Here is a 19626-nt window from a genome sequence, read left to right as displayed (position 1 = left end):
CAAAGTAGTACAAATCACGTACAACATATTAAGTCTGCCAGTGAGCTAAGCAAAACTGACATCAGATAGCAGATACATACAAGATATATCAAATGCCAGACAGCCAACAGTCTCAGGTCACCACCACAGGAAACATCCTGAGACCACTATTAAGTTTTTACCTACAGATAGGCAGCCATACTCTCAGAAAAGTCAGAGGCACAGACAGCACTTTAAGCAGAACAAACTTGCATCGGCTGCATTGAATTTAGGATGAATCTTCCCTCCCCATTTTGTCTTGCTTGGGGGTCAGATGATGAAAGATTTGCAGACAACCTATAATGCTTGCCAGCCCATGAGAAAAAGTTGCTAAGACTGTGAAAACAGCATTTTAAGCATTTTAATATTAAACACAGTACAGATTATTATTATATTGACACCAAAACAATTTAGCACAAAGCTGTTAAATTTGTTTCCATCTTTTAAGAATAAAATGGTGAACTTGGACAAAAAAGAATTTTTATTCGTTTAAGAGACTCAAATCTTTGTTTCCCCAAACCACTTTTCCCAAGAAGTAATGCTGAATTAAATAAATTAATCTGTAGTACTGAACGGATTCCATGTTTCCATCTTACAATATTAAATAATTATCTAGTATATCTAAATACAAAATACCTTAAAAAATTCAAGCCTTACTTTCCAGTATTTTCTGATTATAATAACATCCCAAAAGATTTTCCAGCTATTTCTGACAATTTTGAACATATCACCCCCCCCCCTTTCTTTTTATACAGCACTACAGCTTCCTAATAAGTACATTAAAACAGCTGAAGTGTTTACCAAGTACTTCCTATTTTTGATTTCCTAAGAACTCCAGTTCTATTAGATTTGTGTTTCTAATATAATTTTTCACTACTATAAATACTTCAAAACAACATAAGGAAAAATAAAACCTTTCATCCTGTATAAAGACGATTTTTTCCTGGAAAAAAAATTAATAATGAGAGCTGCTTTTCTCCAACAAGACAGCTTCTCCTCAGTGGTTAAGAGAACAAAACCCCAGGACATAATTCCCCCAAAAAGAAAGTACACACATACCACCTGATTAGAGGAAAAGCTTTTTAACAGTTTAGCTAACTATCCACAAGTAGAATGTAAAGAAAAACAATTTATATGTGAATCTACTTATACTCATTTTGAACTAAGGCAAGGATTAGGAAGCCCTAAAGATTCATTGACATAAGAAGCCTCAGTTCAGAGCATGAACCAAGGTCAGATGCCAAGATACAGAACTTGACACCTTTGCAACCAGAAGCTGCAGAATCCAAGTAGTCAGGAAAACAAACTGGTGCTGAATAATGGTGACAAGAACCATTTAAGCAAGTCCAAAATAAATCCTACACATACAAGAATTTCAAGATACAAAAAAAAAAGCTTTACAAGGTATTTTTTTTGGAAAGTATAATGGTCTAGCAAAGCTGAAGTGTACCCTTTACCATTGAAATTTAAATTGTCATTACAATTTATTATTTACTCAAGAAACTTTAAGAGAATACAATACAATAATTTAATCTATAGATCAAATACTATTTCAAGACAGAACTAAGGAGGAAATATATCAATCATGTTACATTTTATGCACATTATTGATTTTTTTTTTTCATGTCACAATAGATAAAACCAAGAACATAAGAGAAAAAATGCTATTGTAGCTAAGCAGCATATATTTCAGCCAATTCTCACACATTTCTGCACAAGAAAGCCACATAGTTTCTTGAGGTATGTTTGAGGAAACATACTCTTGCTGCTAATGAGCAATAATATTGCATGTTGACAGTGTAAGTTTAGTGGTTATGATGAAGAAAATGAACAGCTTAAAAGATGCAGTAATTCAGGCACATTGCCTAGAGTCTAAAAACATGAGTTTTAATTCTACCAGCCATATCTTTTAACTAAGGAAAATGATTTATTTTGTATCTTAGTTTCATTATCTGTAAAGTGAAAAGTGGCACTTATGGCAGTGGAAAGATTTGTACAGATTTTACTTGAGAATTTTACTAATCTTTACAACCAAATTCAGATTTCAAGTCAGAAATAGCCCTGTATACTATATTAATGATAAAGCTGACCTATACTGTGCCAGTATAAACAATTTCACATGGCATTATTGAAGTTACAGATACTATATCTATAAAAATGAACCAAAAACACTAAGGTAAGGTGGGCATCCCAACCTACCATGCCATGTCTCTCTTCCACAGTTGGCTCCAGAACTAAAATCAATTTTATAGATGCATCAAACATGGAAATAGGCTTTAATTGTTGAAGAACTCTTGCACATTACTGACAAAAATTTTCAGAATTTGAAAAAAAAAAATAGCTCTGAAACTTTACATTTTAGATAAACACGTATTTAATTTGCAAGACAAAGTCACAAGGACATCAAATAGCAAAGATGTGCAAGCAATGGAAATATCAGATTTTAAATAGGTAAGAAATCTTCAACAACATAAGGCAGATAAGTTAAAAATTAAAGTTAAAACTTTACCCATAAGATAGCTCAAATACCTGCACACATAAACTCTAAACGAGCAATATAAACTTTACTGCGTAGCATATCATGCTCCTTTAACTGTAGCACTTAGACTTTGGCCACCACCTCATTAGCTCAGTACTTTCTGCCTTCTTACCCAAAAACAAGAGAAAAAAAATAAAGAAAAAAGAAAATGTCAACTCTTTGATACAAAAAAATAAAGCTTTAACCACTAATCAGTGTAAAGCCTAATATACATACAACCTATTGGAATTATAACCTGGAAAAAAAAAAAGAGATACTGTAAACTTATAATATCCTGTTTCCTTTTCAAATGTGCTTATCACAGCAGATGGGAGTACTAGTCATGAAAACAAGCTCTAATCCAACTGTACATATTTCTTAAATGTTTTTATGTCTTATTACTGGCATGCCTAGCTTGAGACATGAAAAAATATTCTGAAAATATCAGCATAGTATTTCAAGTTCCCCCCCCATGAAAATACTGCCTTATGCATATGATACAAGCTAAGGAACTTGCACAATATAAAGAGGACAAAACCATAACCAAGTTAAAGCAATCCCTCCAAAAGTATCCTAAACAAAGACATACAGTACATGCCACTCTACCTCACGTACTAGTGCTAAGTAAGTGATACACTTTACAAGTTACACTATCAGACAATGAATTGTAAAGACATGGGACGGAACATTTTGAAGGTTCAATAACAGAAAGAACATTTTCTTAAGTCATAAAAAGAACTTGGGAAAACACTTCTTGCAACACTTCAAAGCAACAGTCCTCATGTTGGCAAAGACATATATATCATTCCACACTTAACTAAGGTCTTAGCTGTTACTGACAGCTATTCCAGCAAAACCAAACCCATTTGGACTAATGCTAGGTCTTATAAGGTTAATGGAAAAGGTGCGTATATAGATATATACACACACATACAGACACACACACTTAAATACAGCTATGACTTTATACATATATAAAGCATAATAAAAATTAAAAGCTTGGTTTATATATAATAAAGATGTAAAAAATATGAATATATAAAAAGCATAAACTTTCTTGACCACTACAAGACCAAACTAGCATCCACTACCTCCCTTCTATCAACTAATAGGAAGCTGAGCAGCTTGTCTTCCCTTTCTAAAAGATGTTCAAAAAGAAAGTAGTAGATGCACTATTCTGGAAGAGTATGTCTTTCTCATGAGAGCTTCACAGAAAAGCTTAGCTAATCCAAATTCCTCTGTATAGGAACAAAACCTAGGTATCATTTTACCTAGTGTTTTGCTTATGCACAGTATTGACAAGAAAATAAATAAATGAACATTGGAAAGAAAAGCATTGGAAGATTTCCTTTTTCAAATTCAATACATACTTGAAACTACCTTTAGCTAAAAGAAAAACCAGTAAGTTAAGGTCATTGCACTAAAAGCTGGCTCATTTACCTTCAAATAAACTGAGGTCTCTTCGTAGCCTTGGTCCATAAAGCCCTTCTAAAATACTTTCAAAACCTGGAGACAAAAGAAACATTTAAAACAGTAAATCAAAAGTTTCTTGAAAGAAAGCAAATTCCAGAGAACTGGCAACAAGTACCCTCAAATTCTGAGGACAATTTCAAGAATTGTTACATTTACCAAACAAATATTTACTCATTCCACTACAGGACTACTCAACAGCATTAGAAGATAAAAATAAGACAAGGCAACTGCCATCTGCCCACAATCAGCCTATTAAGCCATGCCCCAACAACCTCATTAGACTTAAAATAACTACCCCAGAATCTTAAAGGTGGAAGGATTAGCCTCATAGCTCTATGTAAGTGAAGGAGTTCCTCTCTTAGCAGGAGAAACAAAGTCATGTACAGAGAGAGGGAAAAATAAAAAGAAATGAAAACTTCAAGATCAGAAACTTCTAAGATCTCCTGAAATGACATAATCTGAGCAGGCTAATATTACTACAAATAGAAAAAAAGCAAGCTTCTTTTGCTTCTGATACCATGACAGTGCTCTCTAGTCCTCTGTATCCGTACAAAAACGTTTTAAAACTAAGGATTAGATAAATCCAATTATTTTACAGATTTACCAGCTAGTCTGTTTAGGTATTTGGTAAAAATCACATATTTCAATAAGGCAGATGAGACACAGAGCAAATAAAAGGATTGGAAAATAAATAAATAAATAAATAAATAAACCCAAACCCACAAAAAATGCATGACAACTGATGAATTATGGTGAGAATTTACAGCATCAATATAACAGTAGTTTTGTTCAATATAGAAACAGCTTCCAAGTTCCCCCCTTTCTCCTTTCAAATAATAAGCTTACTTGAAAATAAGAGGATAATTCAAAGCAGCATTTGAAGGTTCTCATTCTTTATACTAAAGGCCTGTCTGTAGCTATTTTGCTAGACCAGAACTTTGCAAGACTATTTTATTATCACACCACAAAAAAGATACCAAAATCTTCAGGAAACAACTGCCATCAACAAAGAACATTCAGAATCACAAAATTTGCTCATCATGTGATGTCTTTTAAGACAACACAACATCCTGTTCTCTCACCAAAAAATGTATCTACTTTTTGGTTTAGATTGTATGTGTACTAGTATAAGGAAGAATAAATATGTACCATATTTAAAGCAGACAAGGGAAGCTATCTTAACACATAGGAGCTGTTTAGTTTGACAGGTCAGTTTTTTTATAATTTGCATTGCAAAGTAATTTTAGTATATGGACTATATTGCGAATCAATTATAATCTCGACAAATCTGCTATTTTAACTATAAATGGATTTATATATTTATATCTTGAGCTATATGGATTTTATCTTCCACTTTTCTTTGTAATAAATATAGTATTATGAGACAACACAAATTAAATGACAAAAGCACTGTCCTCTCACAAATAGATATACACATATCTTTTAAACAGTCTACAAGAAATAGAAAGCCCAAGGCCCAGGCACACACTAAAATTTACCTTAAAGCACCATTCAGTGACTCTTAGATTCAACATAATATAAATTCACATCATATTAGCATTGCACAAATTCCCTGTTCTTCTGGCTTCAAAGGGTTACAGACAAAAAAAAGCAAGAGAGATGAAGCCTGAAGTTAAGACAGCAATTCTCCAAACACAACAGACCGGAAATACAGAACACACCATGTGTATTGCTATGACCATTAATGTTACAGACTGTAAGCCATTTTAGGTCAGCAGCTGGTTAGGTTCTGGCAAGTTACTGTCACTGGGTAAAGAAATGAATGAAGCAGCTCTTGGAGACAACTCCGCTTATTCCAGAAGAGCAAACACCAACTCCTACTTCACAGGACTTTGTCAATCAAACAACAGGAAGATTATTTACTGTCCCAGCCAGCACCCAAAACCTCCTTGGTCTTTGGACACCTACCACCCTTTCCACCCCATGGCGGGTGTTACTTGTTTCTGCCTTTACTTTTGTCCTTATCTGCCTGCCCTACTACCTGCTCCTGCCTATGCAAAACCATGAGCACAGAAACTCCAGCTCTGTGAAGCAGCAGTTTGTTAAGGAACAATGCAATCTCCAAACAGACTTCCATACAGCTTGTATTAAAGATGACAATTAGCACACTGGGGGTTGTTGGGTTTTTTTGTTGTTTTTTTTTCCCTTACCCTGAGGAAAGGACACACCAGCCTGCTTCTTTGCTAATTCACCAAACTTAGTTCCATCCTACCCATCCAAAGAGCTGTTTCTCTTCCAAGTCTTACAGAACAGCTCCAAAGAGCCACAACAGACTTAGCCTAAATGATCATTTGCTTCCTCACCTTTGGATACTGGATACTTTCTTTTAAAAGAACACTTACTTGTACAACCTATGAACATCAAAAGAATCTTTTTTCAGACCTTATGCTAAAATTTTCCCAGAAAGCACCTGTGTTACTTCCAGGCTCCACAAAGTACTTTTGCTGCCTCTCAGCAGAATTGATACAATTTTAGTTTAACCTAAACATGAAGATGTATCTTAGTTTCTAGTACAAGCAGTTCAATAAACCTTTGCTTTTCTTCTTGAGTCAGTATGCTTAAGCAAACAGTAGTAGCAGCTTTGGAACTCTCCAGAACCTGAAGTGCCTACAGAAACCAGTCAGAAATACACTTTGCTTATATTTTTTATGATTCACTAATAGAAAAAATCTGCTTTAAAATAATTTTACAAAATTTTCTGTCTCTTGGTGGTTGATTGCCTCTTTGATTCCAAACTGCCTTTTGAAACTGTTACTCAAGATCTGACACTTTCTAGCTCCAAACTGCAAAGCAACACTTGGCTCTATTAACTTGCAATACCCATATCTGTCAAACTCCTTATTTCTCTAATAAATTTATCTATCTTCACGTAGAAAGAATCAGCTTTCTTTATTACCCGACACCCTTTAAAATCAAAGATGGGTTCCTCAAACTGTCTTTATAAGTAGAAATTTGTGATACAGCTAGTCTCTTAACGCAGTTACGAGTTTCCAGAGTTGGCATTTCTGAATAAAGTTGTGAACAGGGGTTTTTTCCCCATATTAACTCTCCCTCCCTCCCGCCTTTCCCCACCAACTCTACTGCTTTTGGCACTCAGGGCTGGGATGGGACAGGAACTCCCACAAGCAGGGAGGCTGAAGCCGTGACCTCCAGCAACAGGAAGGGGGCTCTCTTTTTCCATCGGTAGCTATTTGGGTACCAAAAAGGCATACAGCCCAGAAACAACATCTATCAGGTTTGGCATATAAGCCTGACCCATGGGTCACATCCAAGGCCACCAAAAGGAAGCAACAGGTGACAGTAATTACAGACTCCCATGGGGCTTCTCTCCAGCAGCTAGACTGGCTGTCTTAAAAGTTCAGCTGTTTGCCTCTGGCCCAAGCCCAGAATGTTGCAGCGGAACTCTTACGGTTCATCTGGCCATTGCAAATATCATCTACTGTGCACCTACCTGGCCACAACGATGCTGCCAAAAGTGATCTTCAGCAGACCAGAGCTAACTACAGGAGCACAGCAGCAATGGTGAACGACACCAGGTGTCAATGTAATAAATAACAGAGCCCAGGTGCTGATCCAGGACGAAGGCTTTCCTAGGGCAAACAAACATCCTGTGGGATCAACATCTGACTACATGGCTGCAGGCAGGACATCAGCTCTTACAACATTAAGATCCTTTGTGAAACAGAGTGCTTGTGAAAGACAGGATCTATTTGGTAATGCAAATCATCTCTGCCAATGGGCTTGCCTCACAATGAGCTCTTCAAACTAGCTTTGTCAGGAAAGTGGAGACTGAAGCCTAGAAAGGAAGAGAATGGCAGAGAGGGTAAATGCACACAAGGACCTTACAGTCCCCCCGAACAAGTGGCATAAGCAGGGACACACCTTAAGCAGCTGTATAGGAATGCATTCAGCACAGGAAGCAAGCACCAGGGATTATAAACCAGAGCATGTAGCAATCTTACTGGTGAGAGTTCACACACCTGCATAACTGCACTGGATGGATACTGGCTTTTAAGAAAGGGGAAGTGAGAAAGTCAAGGGCAGTGCTTAGATTTTTAACTTAAACAAATGGAGCCTTAGTGTGGAATGGGCTACAGGACAGTTGAAAATCTACAGGTCAGGATTCAACCAGGTGAACATCATAGTGAACATCTGTTTACAGACTATACAGACTGCCAATCAAGGGTTAGTAGATGAAGTTTTCAAAAAAAAAAATCCAACCCAAAAAACCACCACGAGGAGAAAAAAGAAGGAGGAGAAAAAAGAAGGAGGAGAAAAAAGAAGGAGGAGAAAAAAGAAGGAGGAGAAAAAAGAAGGAGGAGAAAAAAGAAGGAGGAGAAAAAAGAAGGAGGAGAAAAAAGAAGGAGGAGAAAAAAGAAGGAGGAGAAAAAAGAAGGAGGAGAAAAAAGAAGGAGGAGAAAAAAGAAGGAGGAGAAAAAAGAAGGAAAAAAGGCTGCACAATCACCAAGACATGCTAGAAATGCAACATGCCAGTGCACAAGCAACCCAGGAGATTCTGTGGTGTCTGGAGAACAAACCTGCCTGAGGTGGTGGACAAGCCCAATAGAGGAGTCAGTAGCTGCTACTTATCATTAAGAAAGAGTTAATCAGTGATTCGACAGTTAACAGTGCTCTTGGCCACAGCAGCCATGAGGTGGAATGCAAGATCCCAAGGGAAGTGAGGAACTTAAGTAGCTGAGTAATTTTCTGTGGGCTTAGCAGTCACTGATTTACACCCCTCCCTCAAGATGGGGGGAGCGCAGTGGAACTAGTAGGATGCTGTACTGTCTTGTCTAAACCAGAAAGTCTTATATGGGCCAAGGGTCTATGGCAAGGTTTTTATTGAGTTATCCTACTGTTTTATAAGTCAAAGAAATTGCAAGGTGAAGAGCAATTACTGCGCAATTAAAATGCTACTTTGTGAATTCCTATGTTATTTTAAAAGTCTCTACAAGTTTACTCAGATTTAAACCAGGATTTATTAGGTCCAAAGGAAGTCTTTAGACTGTCTTCACAACTTGTTATTTAAATCTTCTTAAAGAGAAGGTACCTTTCAGCTGCTCACAAAACTTAAATCATAAAGTTTTCCATAATGTTTTATCACTGTAAACTACTTAGTGTCTGAGACATCTTAAAGCCAATCTACACATTAGAGAGCTGCTACATATGAACAGTGCAGGCTGTAAAATTCTTTGTCATGAATAAAAAGTGTCATAATTAAATGGATACAGTCCACGGAAGCTTGCAACACTGCATGCCTTATACACACTTAGAGGTACTCCAGGAATATACAAGGACTCATGACCAGATACAGCCTTTCTTCATCCTATTCCTCACCAGCAGCAGCATGGCTGTCCATTATAAAAGCCTCTTCCATTCAGAAACTCCTAAGTAGCCACATGGTCCCTGTCACCCTGGAAGCAATGGATAGTCTATGTTGCACTAAGCCTAGAGAAAATTATGAGGCGAAGATTTACAGAAATTTTATTGCAAAGTTGGTCTCGGTTAATTTTGGACAGATATAGTAATTGAACAGCTATACAATATAAATTGAGGTCAGACAGGTACAGCTATACATTGGGTATTGTTTTTCCAAAAGCTTTTATCTCCATAATGTTTCTGAGAGAAAATAATTACTTTAGCCTCGGAGTTGAACTCATCACCTTCTCAAACCGCCCATCTCCTCCTTCCCTCCCCACATCCTCTAAGTGAGGGGAGACTGCAAGTATGTTTTCCAAAAATATGAATGACTCAGACCATGTGTTAGAAGAACAGCCAAAAAAAGAATAAATATCATGTAATAAATGGAAGCTGACATCTGACTACTGCTTTCAAATGAAACACTTGGGGAGTCTGAAGATGGGAGCAGTACTTACTCTCCTGTTGGGAAAGGGAACAGCAATATATGCACAGGTTGTATTAAAAAGTTTTTGATAGGTTTGGTACACTCTGCATCATATTAATTTCTTGATTCCCCTATTCTTGTATATGGCCATATTAACTCCTGTATTTGTATGTTCTTTTCAAATGAAAGTTCATTTCATAAAAGCGATGCATTTCCATTCCCCTTTGACTCTTTGTTCCTTTACTAATCTTTTTTCTTTTCCCCTTTTCTTGTTTATGCTTAAGAAGTAATCCAATTCTAGGGCTTTAGCTACAAAGCTTTTTTTTTTTTTTTTTAAGTGTACTGTATTTGGGATATTTTACTAAAATTTAATCATTTTTAGTTAAAAAATTTACACAAAGCACTTTTGATTTGGTGTTTACTCAGTGCTAGAACACAACAATAGTAAATCCCAAGCGGTACCTCACAAGACTTCTACAAACTATAATAATTACAACTGATGCAAGGGGCATATGTAGGCACTTGTAACAGGATAGCTGAGAATCCATGTAACCAGGTACCATGCTGTTAGACACTGTGTTTGAAATAAGGACAAAACCCCAACAACGTTAAAGGAAAATTCTAGTAAAAACACTGTAATACAAACTGTCATCATACTAATAACCTCAAAATAAGCCACCTAAAAAAACCTTATGCTTACACTTGCTCTCCCCTCCTCTGGTCTGCTGCAGCTGTTTCCAGTTTAGGAAAGTACAAGCTTTTTATCAGTTCATCTAATCAAAGATAAAAGTGAAAATACTTCTAAATAAATTCACTTTTGGTTTGCTATTTTTCCAAGCCATAGAGACTGTTTTATTCGTACCTCTGGATGCATAGAAGAAACAGTAGATGAATGCTCCTTACAGGGATAGAAAAAATTTAAATGAAAGAGGGAGATGCTTATCAAGATTGCTCATCTGATTCATAGTTACTGGTCTATTTTTCATCTTAGTGTGAAAGGTTACCCTTTAGATGAGATCCTGTTGTCCTCTCTAAGTTCCTCTATGGGTTAAGGAATTTGGAAAACCTTGGTGCATGCCAATTAAGTTCTGCTTCCTCCCTTCTTTTCCAGCACATCATCAGTTAGGCACAGGGCAAGACTGTTGGCACACTGCTTCGAAGGACATGCATGTGTATTTTTACTACAATGAAATGAGACTTTTAGCTTTAAGCACTATGGCCTCTGGACTCATTGCAGGAAAAAAAGAACCTTGAGGCTCTGTAAAACACAATTGTACTAACCCACCTAGGAAAGTTAGCAGAAGTGTATGTTAAAATCTTCACAACTTCTGTATTCCTAAAAGTTAACTTCTATCACCCTTCACTTTGTGGCTTACTATACCAAGAGTCATATCTGAAATATGTTCAAGTCGTTTTACTGAAGTCCAAAACACTTGTTATTTAGCTTCTTACGTAAAATCAGGCCTCACCCCTACTCCTATTTAAGATCCTGTTAAGCAACAAGCATCAGCGAGGAAGATTCATGTATCCTTGTTTTTTGAATTTAATATTCTCAACAGAAAAAACAAAAGTTGAGAAAAAAATCGCACATTTTAAGCAGTGTGGAGTTTAGCCCATTAATGTTCAAAACTAATGTGAAAGTAGGTTCAGAACTGCTGATTTCAATTCTTAAAAGGCTGCAAAATTTAATAAATGGTCTTTAAAATGTAATTAGGAAAATCCAAAGAATAAGATTACATTTAATGAGATTCGGCACTGTACTGCCAGACGCAGCATTAAAATTAAACTACCTTCTTTTATTTTTTGATGTGGTAATAGCTACTATTACTTAACCCAGTTGTTGATAACAACTCAAGAGTTCAATTCCTGTTTCTACATCTGCCTCTGAACACTTATCTAGTTGTCATATAAATTCTGTTTCCATTCTGAAGTCATACAACCTATATTTTGAGTTGGTATTTCTTGATCTATGAGGACTATTACATAAATTGTATGAGGAGTCTCAGAATCTAAAATCACATTGGAAAGAAATTACGGACAAGTAAGGACCAAAAGACAGATCCTGCACACTGGCTTATGCCCCAGCCTACAGGCCAACGTTCCCCATTACCTGCCCCCTACACCCCACACACTTTTATTTAAGTAGCAGTAGCTTCATGCCAAGGTATAACACACAAACACACAGTTCTGAGCTGAAACTCACTGACATAACTGACATTACCATGAGAAAAATTACTTAGATTTCACCCCGCTATCCTTGTTACTTTGCCCTGTTTCACTCACCTGAAAAGCGATTCCTTTTGAAAACAGCATATAATTCAAAAAAGTACTATATCTAAATAAAAAACTTCATTTATCCTTCTCCCCATTCTGTACATTTTCATGACTGCATTATTTAGCTTGGTCCAGTACAGGAGTATATCTGGGGGAAGTTTTGTGGTTTGCATTACTAAGACAGCTACCTTGGATTAAAACAATCATACCACAGACAGAATTCAGCTTCATTAGTTTCATCAAGTACTAGAACGGCCCTTTAATTTTTTTTTAAAAAAGTGCCCCAGGCAGACAAAGCACCTGTTGCAGTTTCCCTGAAAGAAAAACTTCTGCTTTTCTTCACATTCTCTCTCAATAGTGCTTCAATATTTATTAATAAATATTACTTATCATTAATACAGGTGCAAGAATAGGAAGAGTACTTTGTTTGGCTTACTTAAAAAGGAAGAAGTCATCTCCCTTTCTTACAAGTTATCCCTTTCACAGGACAGTTACTTGGAGCTCGTGTTCAGTCATCTTTTAGTTTCTAATCATGTTAACTTACAGCCTTCTGAAGTACACGCCTATATTTTCCAGGTGCAGCTTGCACTCTGTTGTCCACCATTATCTGCCACTACAGAAGGGAACTGGTTTACCTGAAAAATGGTTACCTGCTCCAAACTTCTGCATTTTTTTTTTTGCATTCAGCTGACAGGAAAATAAAATCAATTACATCAGAAACTCAAACCCCTTAAGAATATGTGTTTATTACTTAGCCATCACCAAGTTCCTTTGATATATCAGACCACTCTCAATTATTTAGAAAATATTTTATGATCTTTCTGTAGCACTAATTCAGAATTTTGGAAAAACATAAAATAATTACATCCATCTTTTAATTATACCTAGTTACCTTTCTCCCACCATTAGGATATAAGCAGCAATTCCCTTACAACTTGTTAAAGGAGAATATTCTGTAGAGAAGACAGTTATTTTAATATTTTATAGGAGTGGAGCAGTATGTTTAACAGAGAAACTTAAATTAAGCATTAACATCTGTGGTTGTTTCTTTTGCCTCTCCCTTCCTTCCACAGGTCAGCAGCTGTCCTCTTTGCTCACTACCCCCCCAACCATAGATGGATTAATAATTTTAGTCTTGCTTATATATTGACATAAATCTCAAAGTCATGGGGGTTTTGCTATTGATGGTAGCTTGTTTTGGTTTGGTTCTACTTATATACTTGTTTTTAAATCCACTACTACAATCTGGAAAGGACTGACTTTGGTATGAAACAACTGAAGCACTGAGCTAAAAAAAAAAAAAAGGAAAAAAAAATCCCCCAAAATACAAACACACAAACCAGTAATCACCTTTTTGCCGTTTATACAAAAAACAATAAAGTAACTTCCTAGACAGAATACTCAAGACACAAAGAAACAGAAGCAGAAGCAAAAATTATTATATCTTTATTCAAACGTTTTATTTTTCCTGTTTGTAATGTCACTACAGAATATCTATTCTTAAAATACTTTATTTGATAAAGCGTTGGCCAGATTATCAGGTAAAAAGCAACCCATTTTTCTTGCAGAAAAACTCTTGAGACTTAATTTAGGACAGCTTTTGCATAGGAATGGAGCAGGGAGGGAGCTTTTGTTGAATATGTTGTCTAGATTTAATCCATTTCTTGCTTACAGCACTAAAAAAGTTCTCTTATAATAGAAAGTTCTAAACATTTCACTTAAAACACTCCTTTTCTTTACCATATTGATTCAGTTCCCTGAGCAAACAGGAACCAACATACCAGAGATTCCAAAATGAAAGGGAGGAAATCCTCTATTTAGACTCCAATACAAATTCCAAACCATAGCTAAAATGATGCTCTTCCTTCTCTGCAAATCTGGACTCCAAGAACTAATGCAGCTGAGGACACTGCTGCTGCCAACAAGACAGGGTGACCAAAGCTTGAAATGAGACTACAGAACAATTTCAGTTTTAACTGCTTACTTTTCACTTAGGATAAAAAAACCTTGGTTTCAGCTCTCTATGCTGTGCTTTACTGCAGGGATGAAGACAGTGATGAAATACAGTTTTAGAAAAATATTATGCACATCAAAAGAACTAGCTATAACATTAAGCAGTTACAAGCATTAAGTGAAATACAAAGAGGGAGACTGATATTGGCCATACCTCAGAGGCAGAACAAAAAGAGGAAATGTCATGCCTCCCCCCCAATTGTTCACAGTTTTAAAGAAAAGGGTGGCAGCCAATGGGGGTGGGAGGGGGAAGTGTTGTAGGTTAAATAAAGACTGCAATTAGCATCAACTCTGAGTTCAGGTATTTATAAATTACAGCAAGAAAAATGAGGTTCAATAGAAAGGCAAGCATCTCCATTCTCCAAAGTAATCTTCTATGCCAATGTGTCTTTGCAGACTTGTAAACAGGAGAGCTCAACATGACACCTCTTACTGCACCTTCCAGACATTGCCAAAATTAAAAGTAGATTTAATTTCTAATGTAGTAGCCAGATATTCTGAGAGACTTGTGTTATTCAGAATTTAAAAGGCATAAGGAAGACACTTCAGAAGTGACTATGCTGCTCTGTGGATAGGGAGAGAGAAAAATGCTACCCAGTGACAGTTGCTAAAACTTCATTTCTGTTCTCTCTAAAAACTCTTTGAACAGTAATCTAATCCCAGCTGCTGCATTGGGACATTTAAATATGGAATTGGTTATGAATATTGGTGTTCTTCAGACTCTGACACTTACCCTGCTGCCTTTCTTTTTCCAAGACTCTACATCAGAGCTAGATAGATACCAACTGTTACTCAGTACAGTGCTGGCAATAATTTGACCAGTTTATATCTTGTATCCTTAGAGAAGGAAATTCAGAGGGAGGAAGTCACTGTAAAAGAAGATTACATCCAGCTTGGAAAAATGCTCACGACGTCCTCATTTGGTATCAGTTTAAGTGTTTTACAACATGAGCAAAATAATGCCCAAGAGTAAGACACAGAAACAACTGTCACTTTCAGAAAACCATGTGCCTAAAGCACGTGATTGTTTCTTAATCATCATTTTAAGACTTACAAGAGGGTTAAAAAGTTTGGCTATCTTACCTAACAAGTTTATAATCGTTAGATAAATTCTTTTCTACATGAAGGCCTAGTCAGATGTTCACTAAACCACAGAAAAGTCAAGTCCACAGTGAGTCTTTAACAATGAATAGGTCACAACATTGTTTTACTATTATGCAGTATCACACACCAAACCAGCATCTGGGAGAAAATCTAGGAGTCAACTAACAAATAAACAGGTCTTGCACACTTCCTGGATTATCAGAATCAAAGAACATTGGGCTTTCTGCTAAGAAAAACTGTTAGAAAAAAAACAGTTACCAGAAAATACCAGTTCCCTGAGCCAAAAAAAAAAAAAAAAACCCAAAAAAAAAAAAAAAACCAAACCAAAAAAAAAAACCAACACCAAAACATTCCTAGCCTGATGGGCTTCTGAGAAACTAAAGTTTACGATTCTGTATTACACCATGTGTCTACTGCAAGCTAAAGAAGTTACAAGCCTTCAGAGCATTCCATGAAACTGATGCCTGACACTAAGTTTTACAAGGAAGAGGAATTTCAGAAGAGAATCAGTTTCAAAGGAATTTTCAGGTTTCTTTTCAATTATAATTTCTGTGTCACTCAAACAACTTATTCCCCACAAACAGCTTTGAAATTACGAACTGGAGAAAAGTCATTCTTCTCTCCCAGCAGACCATCTTCCTCCTATTCAGAAACTATTTGTGATTGAGAAACTATTCATTTTTATTATTTAAAAAGTTTGAAATTGACTGAAATCCTACAACTAGACTGCACTGAAATCAATTGACGCTTTTCTCACCTGCTGAAGCTCCAGAAGGCATCTTGTATCAAGATACCAAACTATAAAATATTAAGTGAACTATCAACTCTATAAATCTCATGTCGCATTCTTCAAAATATTTATTTTCAAACATATCATTAACACAAATGCTGAAACCAGATTATTAAAGAACATTTCAATAATCCTAGAAATACCAAAATGTCAGCATGAAATGAGTGGAACATACCTTTTTAACAGTAGTTAATTTATTTTTCTGCATTTTATAATATCTACACCATGTATTTCCACCTTTTAATTTACAGCTTATTTTTACAAATACCTAGTTTTAAAAAAACAAATCGACAAAACCTCCCAAGCTCCTCTAACAGCCATCATTTTTTAATCCAGCCAGAATGTGGCTTTGCAAATTAGACAAAATATAGAGCTAGCAACATGTTAACCATAGACTTTTATCTATTTAAAAACTTCACTTCAAATAAAAATTTTTAACTATGCCTACTTCCTCTAAAAGGTATTTTCTGGTACTCAAGGTTAAAATCACAAGTGGCTCAGATGCTCCAGTTAGATTGAAAGAACTCAGCTAAACAGTGATTTCAAACCAGTTCTCAAACATGCTCAGTGAATAAAAGATGACATTGCTCAAGGCAGGTAGGCAGGGCATCCCAGCTTACAGGCCATGGACAACCAACCTGGAATCTGCATCATTCAAGTCAACATCTGTTGAACGTGCAGAATATACTGAAATGAACAGACAAAAGTTTCCAATTGTTTAAGTTTTGATTAAGAAGGCTGAATCCCTTCATTTCCCCATGGAGATTAGAAAAGCAGAAATACAGAAACAAATACTTTAAACTCAAATTTTAGCTTCCCATTAGGCACTCATCAGATAAAAAGTGCCACATATAAGAAGAGAATAGGAAAAAGTCAGTCTCTGGGATTTGCATCTAGTATTTGACACAATTCAAAGATTAAGCAGGTGTGTTTGGGTTTCTTTTTATCTAGTTTTTTTAAAAGCAATTAGAATGCATCTGTAAACACTTTTGATAAACTTCCTCCCAATCATTAAATGGCCCAAGATAAAGTAAAAATGGTAAGCTTCAAAGTGTGGGACTTGAACCTATCTGCAGTGGAACATAATTCATATAGCACTCAAATTCAACCATAGACTAGATCTGAGAATTTACTGGAAGATTTTTGTAACAGTTGAATTTCTGATTTGACTCTACAAAGCTCACATCACTAACAACTGTCCAGCCTGAGCTGGGGAGCAGGGAGTAGAATACCACAAAGGAAAACCAGATACATTTTTTAAGTACCTAGGGGCAAGATTCTGAGTACCTGAATCATGCAGGGAATAGACAAAAGCTCTTACACAAGGGAGATGGGTTTAAACAGTACCTATCCTGACTCAGAAACACTCTGTTCCTTCTGTATTCCAGCACTGTCTCTTCCTTAGCAAAAGCAAACATTCATTATTTCCACAGATAATGATTCTCACTTCTAAATTTGCTAGTCTGCTTTAAAAACAAAGAGATACCTCTTCACTTAATACAATGCAAAAAAGGAAAAAAGTTGATGCCCCTGTTTTACCCCTTAAATAACTCAGCACAAATCCTGCACTAAGATCAAGCAGCTAAAAAAAAAAAAAAAGTATTTGAATCAGTTGTTTTGGGGTTCATTTCTTTTTCTCCATAAAAACCCTAAATTATAAGATAAATAGAAAAGGTAGAATCTTTAGCAGAGTTCATTATTCCATTCACAGTTTAGTGAGTTTCTTTGACCCAAGGAAGTCAAAACCCATTGCTTCCCGTAAGTCTCAAGCAGGAAATAGGAAACTTCAGTACTTTGAGCTGATCTATAAGTAGAGTACTTTTCCCTCTTAATGAAACAATTTGGAAAGACAACTGCAACCACTTAGAGAAGCCAAGTGAACTGCAAGGTCAAGAATACATTAATAGGATTTCTTAAATGAAAGGTGTGATTACAGTCTGCATTTCCAGCAAGAGGGAAACTTCTGCAGGAATCAGATAAATCTCAGTTTCAGCATTCTGGAAAACTTCATATAAAGTTACTTATCTGGTACCAAATTTCTCAAATCAGTCTCATAGGTCAAGATCACTCATATCTCTCACACAAAGAGCAAAACAACATTTATTACTTATCAGAAAGATTGAGAATGAAAGAGGATAAAATGCCACTTGAGATGCAGAACACATGAAGCTGTCGAGTATCCAGTTTGCAACTGGCCTGAATGCTACTTAATCAGGTCAGTTAAGGGCAGGTGGAGAAGTGCAGCACTACACAGAGCAAAGGAGAGTTAAAAGCTCTTCAAATACACCATCCAAATCACTACCAAGTTAAGTACTCCCACAGACAACAGCAGAAGAGGCTGTTTTGGCTCTTTGTAGTTTATGATGCTGGTGGCTGAATGAGGCAGACAAGGCAAGTGATGTGATTCCTCAGTCCAAAAAGATGTCAGGGTCTCCTCAGACAATATGAAAGAGCAGGAAATTACTTCAAGTTACATCAAGTAGCAGCCATCAAACTACTACTGTATGTGATAACCTGGAGTAAAGGCCTTATAAAGCCAGGTACGGGCCAGCAAAACCCCTTCCTGAACCACTGGACAAGTATTCTTAAAGTCACCAATTAACAGACACATTAACAGCAAGTAATATCACAGACTTCAATAACCTAAATTCATCATGCAAGTTTCCTCAGGTCACACTACAGAGTGCTTCTCTCACAGCTTTTTCTCCTACAGTGTAACTGCAGAAAGCATTGACTACCTAAATGAGAAATCCATGATATATTAAATTTTCAGCTCATCCTTTGAAGGTTTGTGGGACAAAGAGTGCTTGCCAGAGATGACAACAGTAATTTAGACATGACTGATTTACAGACAAATCCTTCCTCAGAAACTCTGGTATTTTAGGATTTACTAAGCAGTTTATCTCTGATGTGAATTCTCCAGTAAAGAAACTCTTTATGTTTTGCAGAGAAGCTCTAGCTTTAAGAAAACACTCTGTTCTGTACAAGTGACATACCAAGGTACTAAATATCCAGAACTCATCCACCATTGCTTCTCAGGGCTATGCACAAAAGTTGATCTAGGGTCAGTGCTGAAGTGCAGTTTTTCACATCAGCACTAAACTCAGAGCCCTCTGGACACTTTCAACATTTCAAGATAAGAACCAACACCACAAGTTCCAAATGGACCATTTCTTATTAGATCCTATTTCACTAGGGTTGAACCCATTTGTTCAGGAGTCAGTAGACTTTGACAAGGATGCAGATGGGAAATAAAGGTACTTTCCAATATATCCTAACCAGTCTGATGGTCTTCTCAAAGAAATTCTTTCTGAGAAAGTATAACATCTGGCATTTCAAAAGCAAGGCCAGTATCAGTTTAAGGAAGGGTTTGTTGTTGCTGTTTAAAAAGCAGTAAGGGATTAAAGCAAACTGCAGTAAGGCACATAAGAAAAAAGAGAAAGCCCAAAAATCAATAGCCACCTCACATTTCTGAGGTCCTTAGCTGTGAGGGAATGGTGACATGAAATAGGAGTGCATGTTTTTGGACACCACTATAGCAGACTGGTATTAAGTGCTTATGGCATATAC

The 19626-nt window shown here is 36.4% G+C and overlaps 1 protein-coding gene across 8 annotated transcripts in view; it reads right to left on the bottom strand.

Moving 5' to 3' along the window:
- The window catches only part of LCORL (ligand dependent nuclear receptor corepressor like), an 83178-nt gene that overhangs the window by 53097 nt on the left and 10455 nt on the right, over window positions 1-19626 (bottom strand). For all 8 annotated transcript variants that reach the window (XM_069014355.1, XM_069014358.1, XM_069014356.1 and 5 more), the window contains exon 2: window positions 3977-4042. In XM_069014355.1, coding sequence (XP_068870456.1) covers window positions 3977-4042 — 66 coding nt within the window. The remainder of the gene's footprint in view (window positions 1-3976; window positions 4043-19626) is intronic.

The sequence above is a fragment of the Aphelocoma coerulescens genome, chromosome 4 (genome assembly GCF_041296385.1).
Source record: "Aphelocoma coerulescens isolate FSJ_1873_10779 chromosome 4, UR_Acoe_1.0, whole genome shotgun sequence".
Lineage (NCBI taxonomy): Eukaryota > Metazoa > Chordata > Aves > Passeriformes > Corvidae > Aphelocoma > Aphelocoma coerulescens.
Note: the sequence above shows the minus strand (reverse complement) of the source record. Positions and strands in the feature narration are given on the sequence as shown.